The sequence below is a fragment of the Ciona robusta genome, chromosome 1 (assembly GCF_009617815.1).
Source record: "Ciona robusta chromosome 1, ASM961781v2".
Classification (NCBI taxonomy): Eukaryota; Metazoa; Chordata; class Ascidiacea; order Phlebobranchia; family Cionidae; genus Ciona; species Ciona robusta.
The window spans coordinates 10,213,937-10,232,527 of NC_143235.1; the positions used below are offsets into that span (position 1 = coordinate 10,213,937).

At 38.2% G+C, this 18,591-nt stretch overlaps 2 protein-coding genes across 3 annotated transcripts; one reads left to right on the forward strand and one right to left on the reverse strand.

Moving 5' to 3' along the window:
- The first annotated feature begins 1,445 nt into the window (after positions 1-1,445).
- On the forward strand, positions 1,446-3,822 carry LOC149742989 (arylamine N-acetyltransferase, liver isozyme-like). The gene is made up of 4 exons (XM_089873105.1): positions 1,446-2,191; positions 2,465-2,651; positions 2,893-3,060; positions 3,127-3,822. The coding sequence occupies exons 1-4, from the start codon at positions 1,868-1,870 to the stop codon at positions 3,342-3,344; spliced, it is 897 nt and encodes a 298-aa protein (XP_089729231.1). The 5' UTR covers positions 1,446-1,867; the 3' UTR covers positions 3,345-3,822.
- A 273-nt stretch (positions 3,823-4,095) lies between these two features.
- On the reverse strand, positions 4,096-17,151 carry LOC149742990 (cGMP-specific 3',5'-cyclic phosphodiesterase-like). Of its 2 annotated transcripts, none has more exons than XM_089872694.1 (19): positions 16,892-17,151; positions 14,763-14,907; positions 14,272-14,439; positions 13,680-13,838; positions 13,496-13,585; positions 12,815-13,074; positions 12,264-12,327; positions 12,147-12,194; positions 11,795-11,932; positions 11,357-11,500; positions 10,887-11,033; positions 10,553-10,681; positions 9,963-10,072; positions 9,268-9,456; positions 8,577-8,727; positions 8,074-8,232; positions 5,645-5,726; positions 5,079-5,221; positions 4,096-4,791 (listed from the first exon to the last, which is right to left on the reverse strand). In XM_089872694.1, exons 1-19 carry the CDS (start codon positions 16,909-16,911, stop codon positions 4,609-4,611), a joined length of 2,529 nt encoding a protein of 842 aa, XP_089728820.1. In that variant the 5' UTR covers positions 16,912-17,151; the 3' UTR covers positions 4,096-4,608. The 2 variants fall into 2 exon arrangements, with proteins under 2 accessions (XP_089728820.1, XP_089728811.1); XM_089872685.1 differs by lacking the exon at positions 16,892-17,151 and adding an exon at positions 14,971-16,295.
- Between the last annotated feature and the right edge of the window lie 1,440 nt (positions 17,152-18,591).

The window sequence follows — 18,591 nt, forward strand, 5'->3', positions numbered from 1 at the left end:
CTAACGGTTATGGCGCTCGCTTTAATCAGAGTCGTATATAAACGAGTAGTCCAACTGCCGTCTTTGTGTGTCCAAAATAGAGCAAAAGTGGTGACTTTGGAAATGGGTTTAAACGAACTTGTTACGTTTTGTTTGTGTTTTCCCTTTGTGGGAAGGTGTAAAACAGCTTTTATATACCTTACCAAACATTTTTTGAAAAAATATATAAATTTAGCCGCATCAAATGACTAAAATGTCGCAAATCAACCGCTTCTAATTCTATTTTAGACTTTTTTTGACACAGAAAACAAATAACACATGATTTTTACATTTTTAATCTTTTTTTTAGGTTCAAGTTTTTTTGTAATTTACCGAAAAACAAACATTTTCCCTATACCTACTGTGTTATTTTGGACCCAAATTGCCGTTCAATTTGTGGTTTACGCAACACTGGGTCGGACTACTCGATATTTCTATGGCTCTGGCTTTAATAGCCTCAAGTCTCGGGTTCGATCCTCGCTTGTCGCAACGATTAGTTTGGATATGTTTTCTTTTAATAAGAGATATAGGAGACTAATAGTATACCCCTTTAGAATAAATAAATGAATGAATGAATGATTGAAACTTTCTTTATCCTCGCGTAGCTGGAAAACCACAGGGGTGTTAATACACCTCGTGCCAGCCTACGAGTTACCACGTACGTTACTTCGTAGGTGATTATTATTATTTTTTTTTAAACTGTCACGGCTAAGGACACATACGCCCACAATGATAGGGTGGGGGAAGACGGAACACGGCGTAATACGTGCTTTTTTTCTAAAAATCCCATTTTACCGGTACCCATTCAATGATGAATAAAAATGTGACAGTATTATTCAATAGTACCCTGACGATCCAACATATGATAACTATTGTTAAATACTAAAATTCGATTTATAACGATTACAAAATGTATTCAATCGCTGAAAAACGCATATTAATAAGATGTTCATTTTGAATGCTCGCTGAATCAAAATAAATTCCTATTGTTCTCTAGCTTACGAGTTTGAATCATCAATGCAGTATCTTAGTTTTATAAAAATAGGTGGAAACATTTCGTACAGTTTGATTTTTTCTCGTAAAATTAGTTTCAGTTTTGGAAAAAAAAACTGAGATAGCCTATAAACCACGAGAAAAAAAGCAGGTGTTATGGCTTGTGGCGCGGCCCACTAGAAATAGTGCCTCAGATATAGTGACTATCTAGTAGGCCGTGCTTGGGGGTAGAAAAAGTATCGCTTAAAGTTTTGTTCATAAAGTTTTCATGGCAAAGAAACTAGCATAGTTAGTTAGTTTCGGTAGGTTAACTACAATTCGCAAAATAGTACAAAAAAATGTCCCGTCTTCCTCCATAGATTTGTAGGTTTTTATTTTACAAAACTATTGGGTACTTATTCATTTGGTAGTGTAAAGTTCTTTTTTTGCAGCTTGTTTTATTTCGGCTTTAGTCGTCATTTTATCTTCTCTGGTATATGAGGACTACAGTCATCTTTAAAGACAACAATCAACAATACTCTAAATCTAAAATGTCTGCGTCCCACCCTGCTTAACAGTTTGTTGGGAATTGGAAAGAAAGATAAGCACTAAGGAAGAGAGTGAAGTTGTTTGTATGCTGGTCACGCACCAATCATTAGAATGAAGGGTCGAAACTTCATTGACCGCAGGGCATGCGTGTTTTATTAGGTCAGTCAGATAAACCGTTCTGTCTTAAAAGGTCCACTCAAGTTGCATTGTATGAGTTGTGTTTGTATATGGTTTGCGTATTGTTGTTTTGTGCAATTTTTGGTACTACACACAAGCACATGCGAATCAGGCAATATTATTTTATCGTTTTTAAAACAGTGGCAAAAGTATGAATGTCGCAGATTATCTAGCAAGGATTAACTATGCTGGGCAGTTAGAGCCAACGTTGGAAAACTTGCGTAAGATTACCTTAGCGCATAAATTAGCAGTACCATACACCAACATGCAAATTCATGGCGGTCCTCGAATACGCCTGGATCTAAAAAAACAATTTGAGAATATTGTTACAAATCGTGGAGGAGGCGTTTGTTATGAACTAAACGGCTTGTTTGTTTGGCTTCTTCGTGAGTTGGGGTACAAGGTTATTTGTGTGGAATCTGCGTTCTTCAGTGACGGGAAGTTCACCTGCCAACGACATCATTTCGTTATAACAGTAAGATATCTCAACAAATTACATTTATGTACTGTTTATGTATACTGTAATAGTGTATTTCTTCTATTTTCTCGTCCAAGTTGCTTTTAGATACCAAAAGCAGTCTATAAATTATACAACCGTTGCCTCACATGCGATTCTGTAAAAAGACAATAATTAAATGTTTTAATAACGAGTCGATTAATGTATACTAAATGTATCCTTACAATACTGTTTTAGACTTTTACCATGCTGAGTGGTTGGATTGATACTTCATTTATCAAATAATGTCAGGTTGATTTCGATGACCTTGGTCGATACATGGTTGACCCAGGATGGATAATGGTTGGACCCATGAAGTTTGTGACAATGGTTCCCTATTATGATGGACACCATGTCTATCGTATAAGGCACGTCCCAGATCAGGCTGACAATTGGTATTACTTTGAGAAGCACAAAAAGACCATACTGGACAGAGATGGTAATTTGTCGTAATTGTTTATCTACACGTACAGAATGGTGTTTAGAATATGTGCTGTTGCTGATTTCTACTTTAAGTGACGTAATCTAGGTAAGCAATCAACTGCACGTTACAGAAAATTCTAAAAGTATGGATATAAAAGTGTTTTGTACATGCTAAATTATATTTTACAAAAGATGTACTGAACTGACATGCTGTTTATAAACTGTGTTCTGCACATACTTAAACGATATTCTTCCAGGATGCATTCTAAAGCAGGGACCATCCGTCACAAAACCTACGTCCGGTTTTTGCGATGAGGAATGTGCGAAAGAGGAATCTTCGCACTGGCAATTTGAACAACGCATTAATGATACTGAACATCAGTTCGAAGATTTCGTTGACATGATTGATCATCTATATGAGCCAGGTTTGAATTGTTTCTCTAACTCTATGCTATATATATTAAGATATTAAAATATTACAATACACACAGATTGCATCATTACGAAAAATGTTGCTTTGGTTCGAATGAATGAAAACTCCTACAGTCTCGCATTCGGTGATACGGCCTACACTAAAGAAGTTGTTGACCATTTCACAGATAAAATAATTAAAGAAGATAAATTGACGACGAATGCCGAGGTAGAATATGTGGTAAAAAATAAGTTCAGAATTGCCTTACATCACCCAGTAAATTTTTTTAAAAGTTAAGAGAGTCACAAATACGAAGTTCGAATCATGTTACGAGTAACTGAAAAACAACACTTCTCCCAGTTAGTAAAACACTATTACGAGTGCACGTGTTGTTTAGCATTTTATACCACAATTTTTCAATGTTGAACATTTTCATATTAAATAAATGTAAAATATATATAGTGGGATGGGGAAGATGGGACCACTTTTCATTCTATTTTCTCGTTCCATTCGGTATCAAAGAAAAACAATAAAAAAAACTACAAAACTGTATCCCCTTGACTCCCATATACCGTTATTAATTGTTTAAAACATGATCAGGATATTTGGATATTATGTGCCAAAGGTGTCCCGTCCTCCCCACCCTTTACTATTTCATATATAAATATATATGTATATGTGTAAAGTGACCATAGCCAGAGCTTTTAATAACGTACTAAACTAAACCTGATCGACTTTTTAAGACCTTGCACATAATAAAGCACAGAATACCAATGCCTATTTGTATCATATATATAGAGATGGTTTGTTTAGCAAAAGGGGTCTTGCACGCAAAGACATGTTTGCAAACTATTTGGTGGTCAATACTGCGAATAACTTAATTATTTGAAACCGGACTGAGTGAAAAAAGATGAAGTTGTTACGAACATAATCTAAAACCGCGTAACTGGTAGCCTACGTCATGCCAAAATTAAACTATATACGTCTATATACTCTCCGTGAGGACTGTTAAGTAATCGTCGATGCTCTGCGGGAATTGCATTCGACATTTTAAGCTATAGATCAAGCCATTTATCGTGTTTCAGCAATATGTAAGATGGTGCAAAATTTAAAATACAGTAGCTGTGTGAATCTAAACACAATAAAACGAGCTTATATAACAACACATGTACGATTGAAGATAAAACTGTAGAAATGCGTGAACAGAAATTGTTGGGGTACAGACGATGTCAGAGTCTCACGCCACTTCAAATGACAGGTATATGCAAACACTGGAACAGCGGTTGTAGTTTTGTTGAACTATGTTTAACGCGCTATCTCGTTATAAGAAAATAATTGTCTCCTATTTCTGAGCACAGTGATTTTCTGTGTTTTGAAGAAGTCACAGTTTTCCTTCAAACTATGTTCGCATCTCGTCAGTGGTCGACAGCAGAGTTTAACACATTCTCCTATTGGATGTATAAGACTGAGCCAAATCAGAGTTTTTAAATTCATGAAGCCACATACAGTTACTATAAAACCGCACGTAAGAAATTTTGCTCCCAATATTTATGTTCCCCTATTACATTACAAGACACATTTTACTCTTCCCTTCAGTTTCTGCATTTTGGTTCCCCGTATCTTCAGAAGCAACTTTATTTCTTCGTCGTTTTTTACTGGATTTGGTTTCACTCATTTCACTCGCATTTGGGGTTCCTTTTGGAGCTTTCTTTTTGGGAGAAAACACCACTCGCTCTATAACAACCTAGAAAGAAGATTTAATTGCCACAAGCTGAAATAACAAACACTGCTGACTTGTAGATATGAATAAAATAACTAAACATTTGCAGTAACAGACGCTTGAAAATCTATACAAATCTTCGTGGCATTTTTCCAAATACAACTGCTCATCCCCACGGGAGAATAAACTCCATAAAAACAAGCAGCATATCGACCATTGGAAAAACCTGCGAGCTTGTTTTAATTGCTTGAACAGATCGATCTAGATCGAAAATGTCAAGGACTCACAACACATGTTTTCCACAAACATACCTCCGGTGGCACTTCGTTCGGATCGATGCCCCAAATAAAATTCTCCGGGTCCATGCTCCAGTATTTCTCCCAGAGATTTCCATACTCGTCGTCTTGTTTCTTCTGTTGGTTCTTGGGCACATCAACCTCGTGACCTTGGGCGACTGGTGAAACAAACGTAATTACTGAACGTAATGAATGTACTTGATTAGTTTCCACATACAACACCAAATTACTCAGCACCATTAAATAAACAAAGGGCATAGCTCGATAAACACGGCTGGCAGCAAATCAATATACAAGACACCCAAACACGCAGCTGGGTAATACAATATAGTAGGGTGGGGGAAGATGGGACACCTTTAGCACATAATATCCAAATATCCTGATCGTGTTTTAAACAATTAACAATGGTCTATAAGAGTCGTGAGGATATAGTTTTATAAATCTCTAAATGTTTCTTGTTTACTATTAAATGGGATGAGAAAATAGAGTCAAAAGGTGTCCCATCTTCCCCCACCCCACTATACATTTTTTTCCATAGACGTATTTTTATAATTTAATAAAAATTAAAATAATCAACTCACTGGCCAGGTCTTTCCAACTCTGTCGATTTGCTCGCATTCCGTCTCTAAGTGGTGCGTAGCCGGGGCAGAAGTCGGCCATCATCTAAAAACACAAAGCATCAGGTTTTAGTACCAAGTCAAGTTATGGTATTCGACACAGACGGATTTGCAGCCGTGTAAATGTTGACTTATGCCCAGATTAATCAGCCATGTGGGATGCCCGGCCCTACAGTAAACAAGGAATAAGACTGATTTACGAGGCTTTGTCCAGCGGCGTTGCGTAACGAAATTAATGTGTTTTTGGGAACCCTTTGTGAGCAATACTAGTTTACATAGTTTTATACTTTATACATGAAAACGTTAGAAACGAATAGAACTCTACCTTTCAATACGAGTCCATGCGCTTATAGTAAACCTCAAATAAAGATGTCTTAACTCGTATGCGTTAATTATAACAACAGCACGTATAGACTACGTCTTAAATTAATTGCTTGGTTAAAATACTACAAATACCAAACTGATTTTCTGTCTAAAAGATATCTAAGTTTTACATAGAAGGGTGGGGTAAGATAGGATACAGTTAGCTTTATTTACAATCAGACGAGAGGGAAAAAGAATGAAAACATGTCCTACCTTGCCCCACCCTAATATAGTTAAAATTTATTCCGAAAAAAATTTTATTCCTTTTTGAAACTGCAGGCTCACAGGCTCACGTTCCTGTAACTTTTCTGTATTGCAATCTAATACTGTAATCCTGTTGGTGCGACATTCAGAATACTTTGCTTATTTTTTATACGCCATTCTCCTCAGAGAGTCACTTTTTATGCGTTAAACCTGTTAGTCGAGCGAGAACAGGAGGACGGCCTCCGTGCAAACAGGCAATAAACCTTCCTTCTTTATTGATCGCAGTTGGTTCTCTTTTAACAAGAAAATCAATATGGAGCCGACGTCATATTTGGAAAACATCTGAATGACGGTATGTGCGCGCGTATAAGACCAAACTGCCCTCCTTGAATTATGCATAACATTAAAACCAAGCCTTTACATAGTTCATTCACTGCTGGCGACTTCAGGTTCGATAAAATGACAAAGATCATGAAAGTTTCAGTCATTATGCGAAGTACATAAAACAGCGGATGGTACGGAAGAATCAAACCTCGTGTTTCTCCTTTATCGCGAGTTTCTTTTTGCTTGTATAATATGTAAGCAACGTCGAGCGAACACAACGTTCATTCCCCCAGGGACGTTAGAATTTCCCAAAGGATTTCTAGCTTTTTGATAGTGACACCTTGCCTTTTTTTTGCAAACATGACAGCAAACTTGACTTGGCCAAGTAACCGATTAGATTACTTTTACTTCAGTATGTCGAGTGATTGACAATCACTCAACGCTCGTCTTAGCGTGTGGTAAACATTATATACTGCATGTATAGTAGGGTGGGGGAAGGTGGGACGCCTTTTCGTTCTCTTTTTTCGTCCCATTTGGTGGTTAACATAGAACATTTAAAGAATTATGAATACGTGTCCTTACGTTTAAAACACGATCAGTATATTTGGATATTATGTGTTAAAGATGTCCCGTCTCCCCCGCCCTACTATACATAAACAAAACCGCTTGTAATTTTTTGTATAAATCTTAATACAGTTTCTCCCCCGTTGTGCTTTGACTGTTTGTGTTGATATACGACCAATACAAATTGCAAACTGGTCGATTCAAACGTGTGTCGATAACCCTTGAAACATATTGTAGAAAATGCCGCTTCTATAGGTGTACGAATAAAATTATCGGGTTTTATATTACAGATTTATTCCTCTACAATTACCGATCGACTGTGCTAATCAGGTATAACGTGCATGTGCCTTGTCAGGCAAAACTGTAGGGTATGGCAGACTATTGGAAACATGTCGGTTCTTGGCATAAATACCAGGTAGACATTCTCTGCTTTATGTGGTATTTATGTGTCTGTACCCAGTCTGTCCTATAGGCATGACAAAGATAAAATTGCTTTCGAACAATAAACATATTTCTTTTGCTTCAAAACCATTAAATAACCTTCAATGAATCCATAATAACAATGTTAAGTTCTCGTGTTTGCCGGCGCTGTCGTGCAATCTCGTTCTTAAATTCTATTACCCGAAAACTGATAACCTTTTCCGGAAAAAGTCCAAATTGTCATATTTTGGATTCAAGACCTCTGCTTTCGAGGGCTTTTTTTAATTTTTATGATTTAACATATAGCAGGAAGGGGTAAGATACATGTTTTAGTTCTGTTTTCTCGTCCCATTCGATAGTAACCAAAGAGTATTTTATGAATTATTTAACTATATAGCCCCGTGACTCGTTGTTAATTGATCAAAACATGGCAACCAAGTTTGGGTTTTGTGTGCTAACGGTATATACTATATTACCTCACAGTATTAAACACATTATAGGCAACAAACATTGAATACCTCATACGCCATTGAGCAGACTCCATCGATAAAACCAATCTGCATTTTGGGCAAGTCGTCAATCTTTCTTCGGTCCATCATAGGCATAGGTTCGGTTCCAAACAAAGCGCGTTCTTGGTCACCTTGATCGTAGAACTCACTCGTGACCAACTTAGCCATCTGTAAAAAATTCGGTGATTGCTATTAAGCGTCGTAGTCAAGCTTGGTTGAGTTAAACATATATTGCGGAATACGTAATTCACATCAATGCAATATTGTATAGTCATAGTGGATGTATAACGGGTGTGCAATAGCTCGTATAAGAGCGCCCATACCTTTCTTAAAGATTATATAGACAAATGCATGATATTAACACGTAATGACGTAACACATTCGGTTACAAAGCTTACAAATGTCTCTGCACACAGTTTATACTTCCGTTAATTTGTCAAAGGTATATAACATAACTTTCTTTATTATTGAATACCTTATTTAGTTATTTAGTTTAAACGCCGTTTACAGACCTTTTGTTGGACTTCCCATGGTTTCGTAATAGATGACAGATCGCATGCTGTCATCATCATAGACATTAGAAGCATACGGTTATCGTTGTTTTGAACGAAATCTCGTTCCTCAAATGGCTTCTCCAATAATTTTTTGAATGTGTTTCGCCGCCTGCCGAAAGCAAAATGATTCGAATATATGCGCTAAATTGGATAAGTTAGACGGTGTTAAGCCATTGCATAAAGGAATGTACAAAGCCAAACTAAAACGTCTTTGAAACTGTGTTGGACGGTTTGGCTTGAATAATTAAATACACGCGGTTTCTTCGGGTTGTGGGGTCCTTATTGTACATGGTGATGATCGCTAGAGAACAATAGTGGTTTTATAGCCTGATCAACTTAATCAGCATTCCACCTAAATTTAGTATACTAGCTTTAACGAAATAGCCATTTGCATGATAAAGAAAAGACAAGTGTTCTACAAAAAGGGTTGTTTAGTTATAATACACTACACATAGCGTAAGATAGTAAATGTTCCCTTTTTACGTCCTTTTGGTGGATATTAGGGAATGTTCACATAATTATATAACCGTAGCTCCGCGACTCTGAAATAACGGTTCAAAACACAATCTCGAAAAAGGGATGCATACGCTAACGGTATTCCATCTTAAAACGGTATTATACGTTATACTCTTCGATAGTTAGAACCTACTGGAAATATAGCGCAAGATCCGTTGCCAGAATCGCATGTTTCATCAGTTCGCATGCCGATTCGAATTGCTCTTTCGTAAACGATTCGAAAATGTTGTTTCCGTCTATGCTGCTTATTCTGAGACATGTGTCGTAGTGATGATTCTCCAGGGTGGACGTGTTGTACAAAATGGCAAGAGGTGCTCCAGCCCTGGAACGTATCTCGAAAGTTATGAAACAAACAAGTCGGTGTACGCATGCTGACCTTATAAATATCAGCATGCGTATACCGTCAGAGATATATATATCTGACTTTTTTAAATGTTGCAGCCTGACGATAAACTGCATATAACCATTCGTTGGTAATACGAAACTATAGTTTGTTCACGTGGGAAGTAATACAATTTTATCAAGGTTAATACACATAATAACAGGAACTATCAGAATACATACGAAACGTAACTATAACTACTGGCTCTGTCCAGTTCAAGAATCAACAGCTTATTTCTTGTGCATGATACATGCTGGTATATGCCTTACAACAACTGGCAACCGGAAACCACGAACGATCGCACTGGATACCTGGCCCCAGGTTTGCCTATCCCCACTAACATTTTAATAAGGCTAATACACAAAATAACGGTTACTATGAAAACTGGTGGCGTATCCTTATATATATATAGAATAGAATTGCTTTTGTTAAACATAAACTCCAACCTGATAAGAAATGCGTTGTTAGTTCCCCTGTGATCAATATCGTGACAGAAACATGCGACGACCAACGCGAACTTTTCTCGATCGTTAAAAGCTTTGTCGATACCCGGCGTCTGGACAAAGATAATACCGGCGGTTAATAAGTAAAGGCCACATATACTTAAATATTCTAATGCAAGCAGGGCATCACTTAACATTGTTCATTTCAGTTGGATTTATAATGTCGAAGGAGGGTGGAAACAAGTTTGTGCTATATTTTTGAAATCTTGGATTTTGAATTGTAATAAACATTATTTTGTTATTGGCATCTCTTCGAATGTAATTTGTGTGCAATATATATTCTTGGTGGTATGGTAGGGTGGGGAAAGTTGGGACACCTTTTCATTCCACTTTCTCGTCTCATTTGGTACTAAACAAACAACATTCAAGAAATTGAAAAACCCTATCCCCTTGACTCCCACATACCGTTGGTATTTGTTTAAAACAGGTTGAAGATATTTAGACATTATGTGCTAAAGGTTGCCCATCTTACCTTACAGTACTATATTATATATCTTCAAAAACAAAACTCCTGTTGTAACAATGTAACTTACATTTGTATCTTTTCCCATGCGGTCCAACAGTAGAAACATTGTGTGGGCAACATTCAGACCGTGTCTCCAGTTATGATAATAAACCGGTCTGTAACAACGTCTGGTGGTAATCAGCCACCGCAACATGGTCTGAGGATAAAGGTCAATTTTTGTGAGTATCGGCTGTGCAAATACAAGCAACACATTTATTAAACACATTGCCAAATTTCGCGTACAGAAGAGGTATTCTGCCAACCGGCTAGCAAATTCGTATTTAACAGGCAGCGTTGATTAGCCATTTTAATAAGACACACTCTGAGTTTAAGAAGGATTTTAAAGATTGGCAGATGCCCACCTCTTGTCTTATGTGAAATAGGTTGAAGGCGTCGAGATCCAGGAACATACGCATTGCCCCCATCACTGTTTCGTCATCACTCATGAGAAGATCAGAGAAAGTGAATTGGTACAAGTTGTATTTCTCGCCTTCGGGGATTGGCTCGTTCTGGGGAAAAAATGCAGCGTCCATTATAAATCTACACGCAACGACTTTCCAAGCTTGCGGGCCGCATGCAATTTCCTTTCACAGTTGTTAAGTAGATCGGACGGCCAAGCTCTGAATTATTCATGTAGTTATATTGGGAAGAGGGAGCTGGCATTGAATCAAATAAGAGAGAAAGGGGGATGAAACTCCATTTGCGGTTTCCATAAACCGCGAAAAGCAAAAATGATTTTTGTCAGCGCACTTTAAATTCCATACAAAAACTGCATGATATAGGGAAACTCGTATCATCCCTTGATACATTGATACAGCCTAACAAGACTTACAACGACGCGATCCACTTCATCTTGCCATGGTCGGATGTGAAATCTCACAGTGTCCTCTGCAACATCCGTCTTTGCTTTGTTGATCACGATGGAGTTGAATCCGTTTGCGAACAAAAGTCCATTCATTATGTATGGCCGAACAGACTGCAAAATGTTAGGATTTTTATAAAGGCAATCATTAACGTTGCTGTTTGTAAGAACAAAGTATACAGACCGTTACTGGTCGGACAATCTTACCCGATTATCGACACGCACTGATCAATAGTGAGATTTAGAAAAGTGCTTGTGCAATAAACTACATTCGTTTTACCGTCAACACCGCCTACCACTTACGTAATAAGGCACAGCGTGCAGCGAGGATTTAGTTTCGCAGGAATGTGTACTGAATCGAGCACGGTTGTCAGAAAGTAACAGGTTCGAATTAGTCATTCGCCTTACCTGTATTACCGCTTCGTCATTTTCATCAAACCCCTTTTTCTTCTTGTTGCCAAGATGAAGCACACCCAACAATCGATCGGTGCCATCGTAAAACGCCACACACAGCGCCGACTTCAAACTGAACTCTTTCTTTGCGTCCTGCAAGCAATGCGATATAAAATATTAAGGTACAACAACCACATCACAGGCACAATAAATATTTTTTTATAGGCCAGCAACATGAGAAGCAATTACTCTTCAATCCCTTTCATCGGGCAGTTTACATTCTTCAAACTTTAAAAACACATCTAATTTTAGAAAACACTGTACAACGAAACGATAGTACAACGAAAGATACAAGGCAAGTTTATACCTCTAGCTTGAACTCGGAGAATGGGGTGATTTTCGCCACGTTTACCATCTGAAAAGTGATTCATCATATTTAGATTTTAAGCTGTACTTTTCAATGATAAAAAAGAGGATATCTCACTTGTTTAGTTTCGACGGCTTTTTGGATAACCTTGTGACTGAAGACCCAATCATTCTTCTTTAATCTACATAAAGATAAAGCAAATATCATTTAGCAATGTCTTCGTGCAATTTGCTGCGGTAAGAGTGGAATGCATGGATAAAAACCGAAGCACATCAGCAATTCCAATTGTGTAAAATACTTGTGGTTCACTCACTTATAAACGCTCTGTATACGCACAACTACACCTGCTGCGAATCATTCATATTACGTAATGGATTGCTGTTTCTTCCTATATATAAGAAAGAAGAAAAACGCCTGTCTATGATAACTCATATAATATCAACAATCCAAAGCGACATCCTACACACACGTAACTATATAACCAGCTGTGCTGAACCATGCAAGCAGTCGACTAAATGAGAAGCCATTATGTGCTGCGCGATATGTGCCGCAATCAAACTGATGCACAGAAATGCTGCACTGATTTCTAGGCGTCTGCACGCATTTCCAATGATTAAGCAGTGCACCAAGACAACTTCTCGCAAAGCTATCAGCTGTAATGTACTTACTTGTTTACTTCAACCGTTTTCACGATCGGTTGATCTTCGTCGTCAAACATTGACGCTTTTGGCTTCTGCAGAAGCAAATCATACGACTTAGCAAACTGCAAGCAGCCTTCAATGTTGCAATTGTCGATAAGTGCAATGGCAAGTGTATATCTCTCGCATTGAATCAGGTCTGATATTTGCATCACAACCTCCTTCATGACGTCATCGTAGGAACGGCTTGGCCAAAGTTTTGAAATCTTACTGGATAAATCTTCTTGTAGCTATATGAGAATTAAAGTTACTTTATGAAAACTCAAGTAGAGATTGTTTGATTATGTTTGACGAAATCACATCAAAGACTATATGCTGACTGTATATACGCAAAGACTTCATTATTTATATAGTATTGTGAGGTACGATGAGATACCGGTTGCAAATAATTCCTGTATTTCCTGGTCGTGTTTTGAACAAATAACGACGCTGTTTTTTAAGTCGCTTGCTGGCTACGGTTATATAATTTTGTAAATTTGATTTGTTTGGTACCAAATGTCCCATCTTACCCTACCGTATTCTGTAATATGAAAGCCTGCAGTATAACGTAGTTTGTATATGAATACGACGCCTGGCAAAAGGCAATAGTTATATGTTGATGGATAACTATTACCCTACAAACAATATGTTGACCTGCCAAAGAAAACTTACTGTTGCTGCTTGTTGGAGTCTGGTTATCTGTGCAGCCCCTCGGCAGTTCTGAATTGCAAGATTACAAAGAACTAAAAAATGTTCCAAGACCTGGTAAAACAGTATAAAAATGCAGCTATAGACTACTGGATCAATTTAAACCTTGTTATTTAAAGATTCAAAACAGTAGCAAAGTTTTTTTTACCTGTGCGTCTTCTGTGGTAAAAGGCTCTTTATTCTTTTTGTTCACCACCTCAACCACACCAACGACTTTGTCTTCACGCTTCAGGACCAGGGGTTGACAAAGTAAGTCTCGCGATTCAAATCCAGTTTTCTCGTCAATGGTTTTGTTAAAATTCGGGTGCTGGATGGAAAAATTCATTACTGGTTTCGGAAGTTACGCCATTTTGTTTTTCTTTCGCTTAACTTAAACATAGTCATAGAGTGATTAAAAACTATATGCTATAGTTAGAAATATCAAATTATATTGTGGGTTGGGTGAGATGAAACACATTTAGTACATAAAAAACATTCAAAAAAATTGTATTTTCACGACCCCTATATACTGTTGTTAATTATTAAAAATACGATCCGGATGTTTGGATACCATGTGCCAAAAGCGTCCCGTCTTTCCCCACCCTACTATACAGATTTTTTGTAATTGCATCTCGCAAAATTCAACTAACAACCAATTTAATATACTGAGCATTTCAACTTAGAATGTAGCAGGAACTATAATGAAGTTATTCGAAGTACTATTCGGCATTCGCAAACCCTCCCCATTTTAAATTTCTAACCTCGTAAACATTTGAAACGATAACTGCTTCTTTTGTTTCGGCGACCAAGCCCGCAATCCCTACTCCAACTGGCACTACGAGTTCGTTTTTCGAATCACAGACCACGTCGTCAAACGTTGACTTTGGGGTAATGTTCCATAATCTTGATGCAAGCTCTTTGCTGTCGCCCTATATGATAAAGCATTAACTTTTGGGCTAACTTATCCGCCAGTAAAGTATATGCGAAACAAATGAAAAGGTATTTAATTTTTTGCGGAAATGGCATGAATTCACCATTCGTGTAGTTTATCGACATATAATATTTAAACTCGAATAAATATGATTTGTGGCATATTAGCAGCAGACTATTGCAACATAAATTAAAAAAAATAAAATAAAAAGTTACATTAATGTCCCATTGAACGGGTCACAGTATAGTAACTACAAGTATAGACGAGCTGTAAGAATAAGGGCATTAGTCTATGTATGTAAAAGTATATGTAAATGCACACCTTGGCCGAGTCTCGCATCCAGAAAAGGCTGCATTTTTCCGCGTTGACGATGGATACCACGTGACGTAAGGCTTGGAAGCAGAATTTGTCTTGATCGTCTGTGTCGGAAATTTCCCTCGCCAACTCCAGGAGCAGAACCGATTCACTAAAAAGAGTCATGTGTTTCACTGTTTGGCAAACTGTGACTGGTGCTCGAAGTATGTGTTACCCATGTTTTCGTCTGAACTTTCCCCTCGTAAATGAGCGACGACTGGTTCGACCACCAACAGTCGCAGTTGTACTGTTATGACCTTTACGGCGCGTGTGATTGTTACCCTCACTTAACACTCGTAAAGGAATCGCCGGGTAACCAGGAATGTTTTTTAGAGACACTATCCTACGCCATACGGACGGAGACGCATCATTTGCGTTATTCCAGGCAAGTTTTAGACCACTGTCCGTAAAACCATTTTTACTGTAGTTTTCATGTGCTGGTTGCCCTTTCCGATCGAGGTATTCAGCGAGGAAATTCGGATTTTTATCTAAGAAGTTCTCAACATCCAATACCGACATTGTGGAACAGAGAGAGTATTATACCAGCTTGTTTCATTACTAAATCCACCAAGTATTCCGTATGCCCGCCCCAGCGGACTTTCTATGTAATTTCAGTATGAGGTTAGTGGCCTCAATGTCGGGTTAGCTGTATCTTACGTTGGTTCTCGTTAATCTAAACACAATATGAGCGTATCTTATGGACCGATCGCTGGGTTTGTTTGACTACCCGCGCACAACAGTTGCTCCGTTTCGACGTCAGAGGCAATTTGGTACAAGTCAATGTAACCAATATGGACACGCTTATGAGTACTTAACCGCGTCAGAGACCGCGTTGTCTCTGTATATTTTTTATTATTGCTGACGTCCACCAGTCGTTATTTATTCCTTACGCGGTAACTAAAAATAATGATCCATATTATCTGTAGAGCGGCATAGATCGATACACAGGAGGCGCAAACGCAAAAGAATTACGTTTAGCGGACAACCGTTGCTATTCTGTCTCCGGTCGCCTGGCAATAATAAGCACATCAATATTATTGTATTTCTTTTCACAGAGTTTCTAATACTGGCGTGTAAAGGGGGGAGTGTAAGATATTGCGCTTTTTGGTTGACCTGTTTTTAAATCTTCCAAATCAATAAGGGGGCTGCATTCTCTCCCCCGACAGTACATATAGTTACCAAGTTCTCGAATGTTCAACAAAGAAACGTAGACGACTATAGCAGATTTACAAGGCGGTGGGTTGAAAAACAACCCTATCATACGTTCTGATGTGGTCTCACACGACAAAGGTAATAAATAATCACCTTTCAGATGAGCTATGCAAACAACTAATCTCCAGGCGACCAACTACACACACGCGATCCGTATCCTTACTAAACTATACACATATATAGCGCCGCATTACTAAACACGCAGTTCGGACAATAACTGCACAGCTGAATTGGACTTTTCTATCCAGCAACACTACAGAAATGTACGTAACGATCGTTTAAAGCTCGTTATCGACGGGTTGGCATATGTGACAGCGAACGTTAATTCAGTTTCGCAATATGTTGTCATTTTGCCATCTCTTAATCGGCTTACAGCTGGACTGTACCATTACGATTTCGGGCTTACATTAAACAATTGTGGAAGTCTCTAACAGCACGGTCCGAGAAATAAACGTCATTAAAAAGTTATATATTTTAACAATGATGATTTGTGACATACCCCCCACGTAGCTTGGGCTATTGTTTGGTGGCTAGTTAGTGTTTAAGGTATTTGGATTAAAAAAGGAACGGTACTGTATACGTTTTATAATTGGCCTCAGGTAAAAGTACTGCAAACCCCGTATGTATTAAGGCAAAGTTGTATCTCAGCTACATTAAGGACATTAATAATTTATCGTTCACACGATACGGCCGCGGAAAGGACTCTGTAATGACAGACAGTGAATGCCAGGTCCTAATGATAATCCTACAGTACAGTAAAATCACCACAAAATATTAAAAACAACTTATGATTCTGGCTTTTAACTTTGGTGCAGTGCCCGGTTAACCGCTCGGTCCATTGACTTAGTCGAATACACAGCATGTCGATATTTTAGTATACGAACCTTTCGTTCTCTCCAGCCATGGTTAATTAAATATGCAAATCTCTGTTGCTTCTTAAAAATTAATGACAGTGCCGTCCACTATCTTGTACATGAAATAAGTTTTGTAGAACGGATTGGATGTTAAAGATGAACCACCCTTGAGAAAGCTGTCAGCGCTTCATGGAACAGGAGCAAGAGGTACCACCTTATTCAACATTAAAAATCTCCATTTAATACAGAAAATTGCCGAGAATCTGCAAAATGACGGTATACATCAGAACAGTGCAAAACGTCTCTATATAACCTTCGACTACAGAATTAGATTTACGCAACAGTCTTATTGATCCAGATATTTGAATTCCGCCTACTCTTTTTGTTTGCTATGCAATAATAAAATCACTGAAACTTACTGATATTTTAAAACACATATTTCGGAAGTGCGTATAGTGTTTCAGTTTTCCGTCTTATCTAAACACTTTTCACGTTTCTGCTATTCTGCAAGCAGTTTAAGGATAAATGTGCATCCGACAAAACCGCAAGACTAACTCATCATCTGTGTAAATTTTTAACTGCTAATAATATTCTCAAATGCTCCAACCACTCCTAGTGCGTTTTTACAGTTTTACATTCCCAGTATGACAAGCTATAGTCTCTCAGTATAGCAGCAGCCACGTTCAATGCAGAATAAGACGTATTGAATTTTCGTTCTTTGGGCTTCTCCAAATTCTGCACCGGATTTCGAAGTCTGCTTCGCTGGGCATAAGAAAATTCACTCAATCGTAAAACGTAACTATCGATCAGCGATGCAACTTGTCTCCCGCTCAGTGCTTTCGTTCGCTCGCCCGCTATCTACGCAGCGTCTGCTCTGTAGTAATATAACTACGTCAGAGCGACAGTAAAAGGTAATGGAAGGCTCATGCTTGCTCGTAAGGAGTGACGACTTACCACGCACCTTGTCAACCATGTAGAAATGTTATGACGTAGACACTGGTGGAAATACACGCACGATATCTAACGTTGTTTACTTAGCCTATTCACGGTTCGGACGTTGCGGTTTTAGATACGCCTATGTAGTACTACCACACGATAAGGACAGTCTGTATATACTTCTTGGCCTAACTGCATTAAGGGAAAGGTTATTACTCTGGTAATTGTCTTGCACCAGAGTTCACATGAGTTCTCTCAACATCTGCACTACCTCGCGAAACACTTACGACAAATAAGTCACAGCAACATTAACATGTCCCATTCAATGTATACACTGACACACAACGAGTCATCAACGAATTAGAAGAGAGAAATGAACTACTATTCCCTTGGGAAAGCCATTAGTAAAGGCCCACGGAGGCGAAGCTCTTGGCCGAAAGAGAGTGGCGTTCGTCACCAATCCATAACGCTGTAAGATTCTTTTTCGATTCGATTGAAAGTTCCTCGCATGTACTTTCCTAACAAGAATTAAAGTGAAAGCTTGGAGATTTGTAACTGCATGGTTTCTTGCCGAAATTAAATAAACAGATACACTTAACTTCAACACCTTTCTTTCATAATGTGCAATTTTTTTTTATACTGATGTAGACTTGCTTGCTTTAATGCGCCTTTTTTGTCTCAACCTTACAGCCAAGTTAGCAGCAATGAACATGTAAGCTCTGGGTTAAACACCAAGGTACTATAAACCCATGACGAAAGATGCGTTTCGTAATAGCGATCACGATTCAGTGTAA

What these genes read in the sequence shown, in the direction of transcription:
- LOC149742990 (XM_089872685.1), bottom strand. Translation starts at nt 15,314, where the DNA reads ATGTCGGTATTGGATGTTGAGAACTTCTTAGATAAAAATCCGAATTTC. An exon ending in TTACCACAGAAGACGCACAG is followed by an intron (nt 13,586 to 13,679) that starts GTAAAAAAAACT and finishes CTGTTTTACCAG; the next exon opens with GTCTTGGAACATTTTTTAGT. An exon ending in CATGGGAAGTCCAACAAAAG is followed by an intron (nt 8,233 to 8,576) that starts GTCTGTAAACGG and finishes AATTTTTTACAG; the next exon opens with ATGGCTAAGTTGGTCACGAG.
- LOC149742989 (XM_089873105.1), top strand. Translation starts at nt 1,868, where the DNA reads ATGAATGTCGCAGATTATCTAGCAAGGATTAACTATGCTGGGCAGTTA. An exon ending in GACATCATTTCGTTATAACA is followed by an intron (nt 2,192 to 2,464) that starts GTAAGATATCTC and finishes AAATAATGTCAG; the next exon opens with GTTGATTTCGATGACCTTGG. An exon ending in TGATCATCTATATGAGCCAG is followed by an intron (nt 3,061 to 3,126) that starts GTTTGAATTGTT and finishes CAATACACACAG; the next exon opens with ATTGCATCATTACGAAAAAT.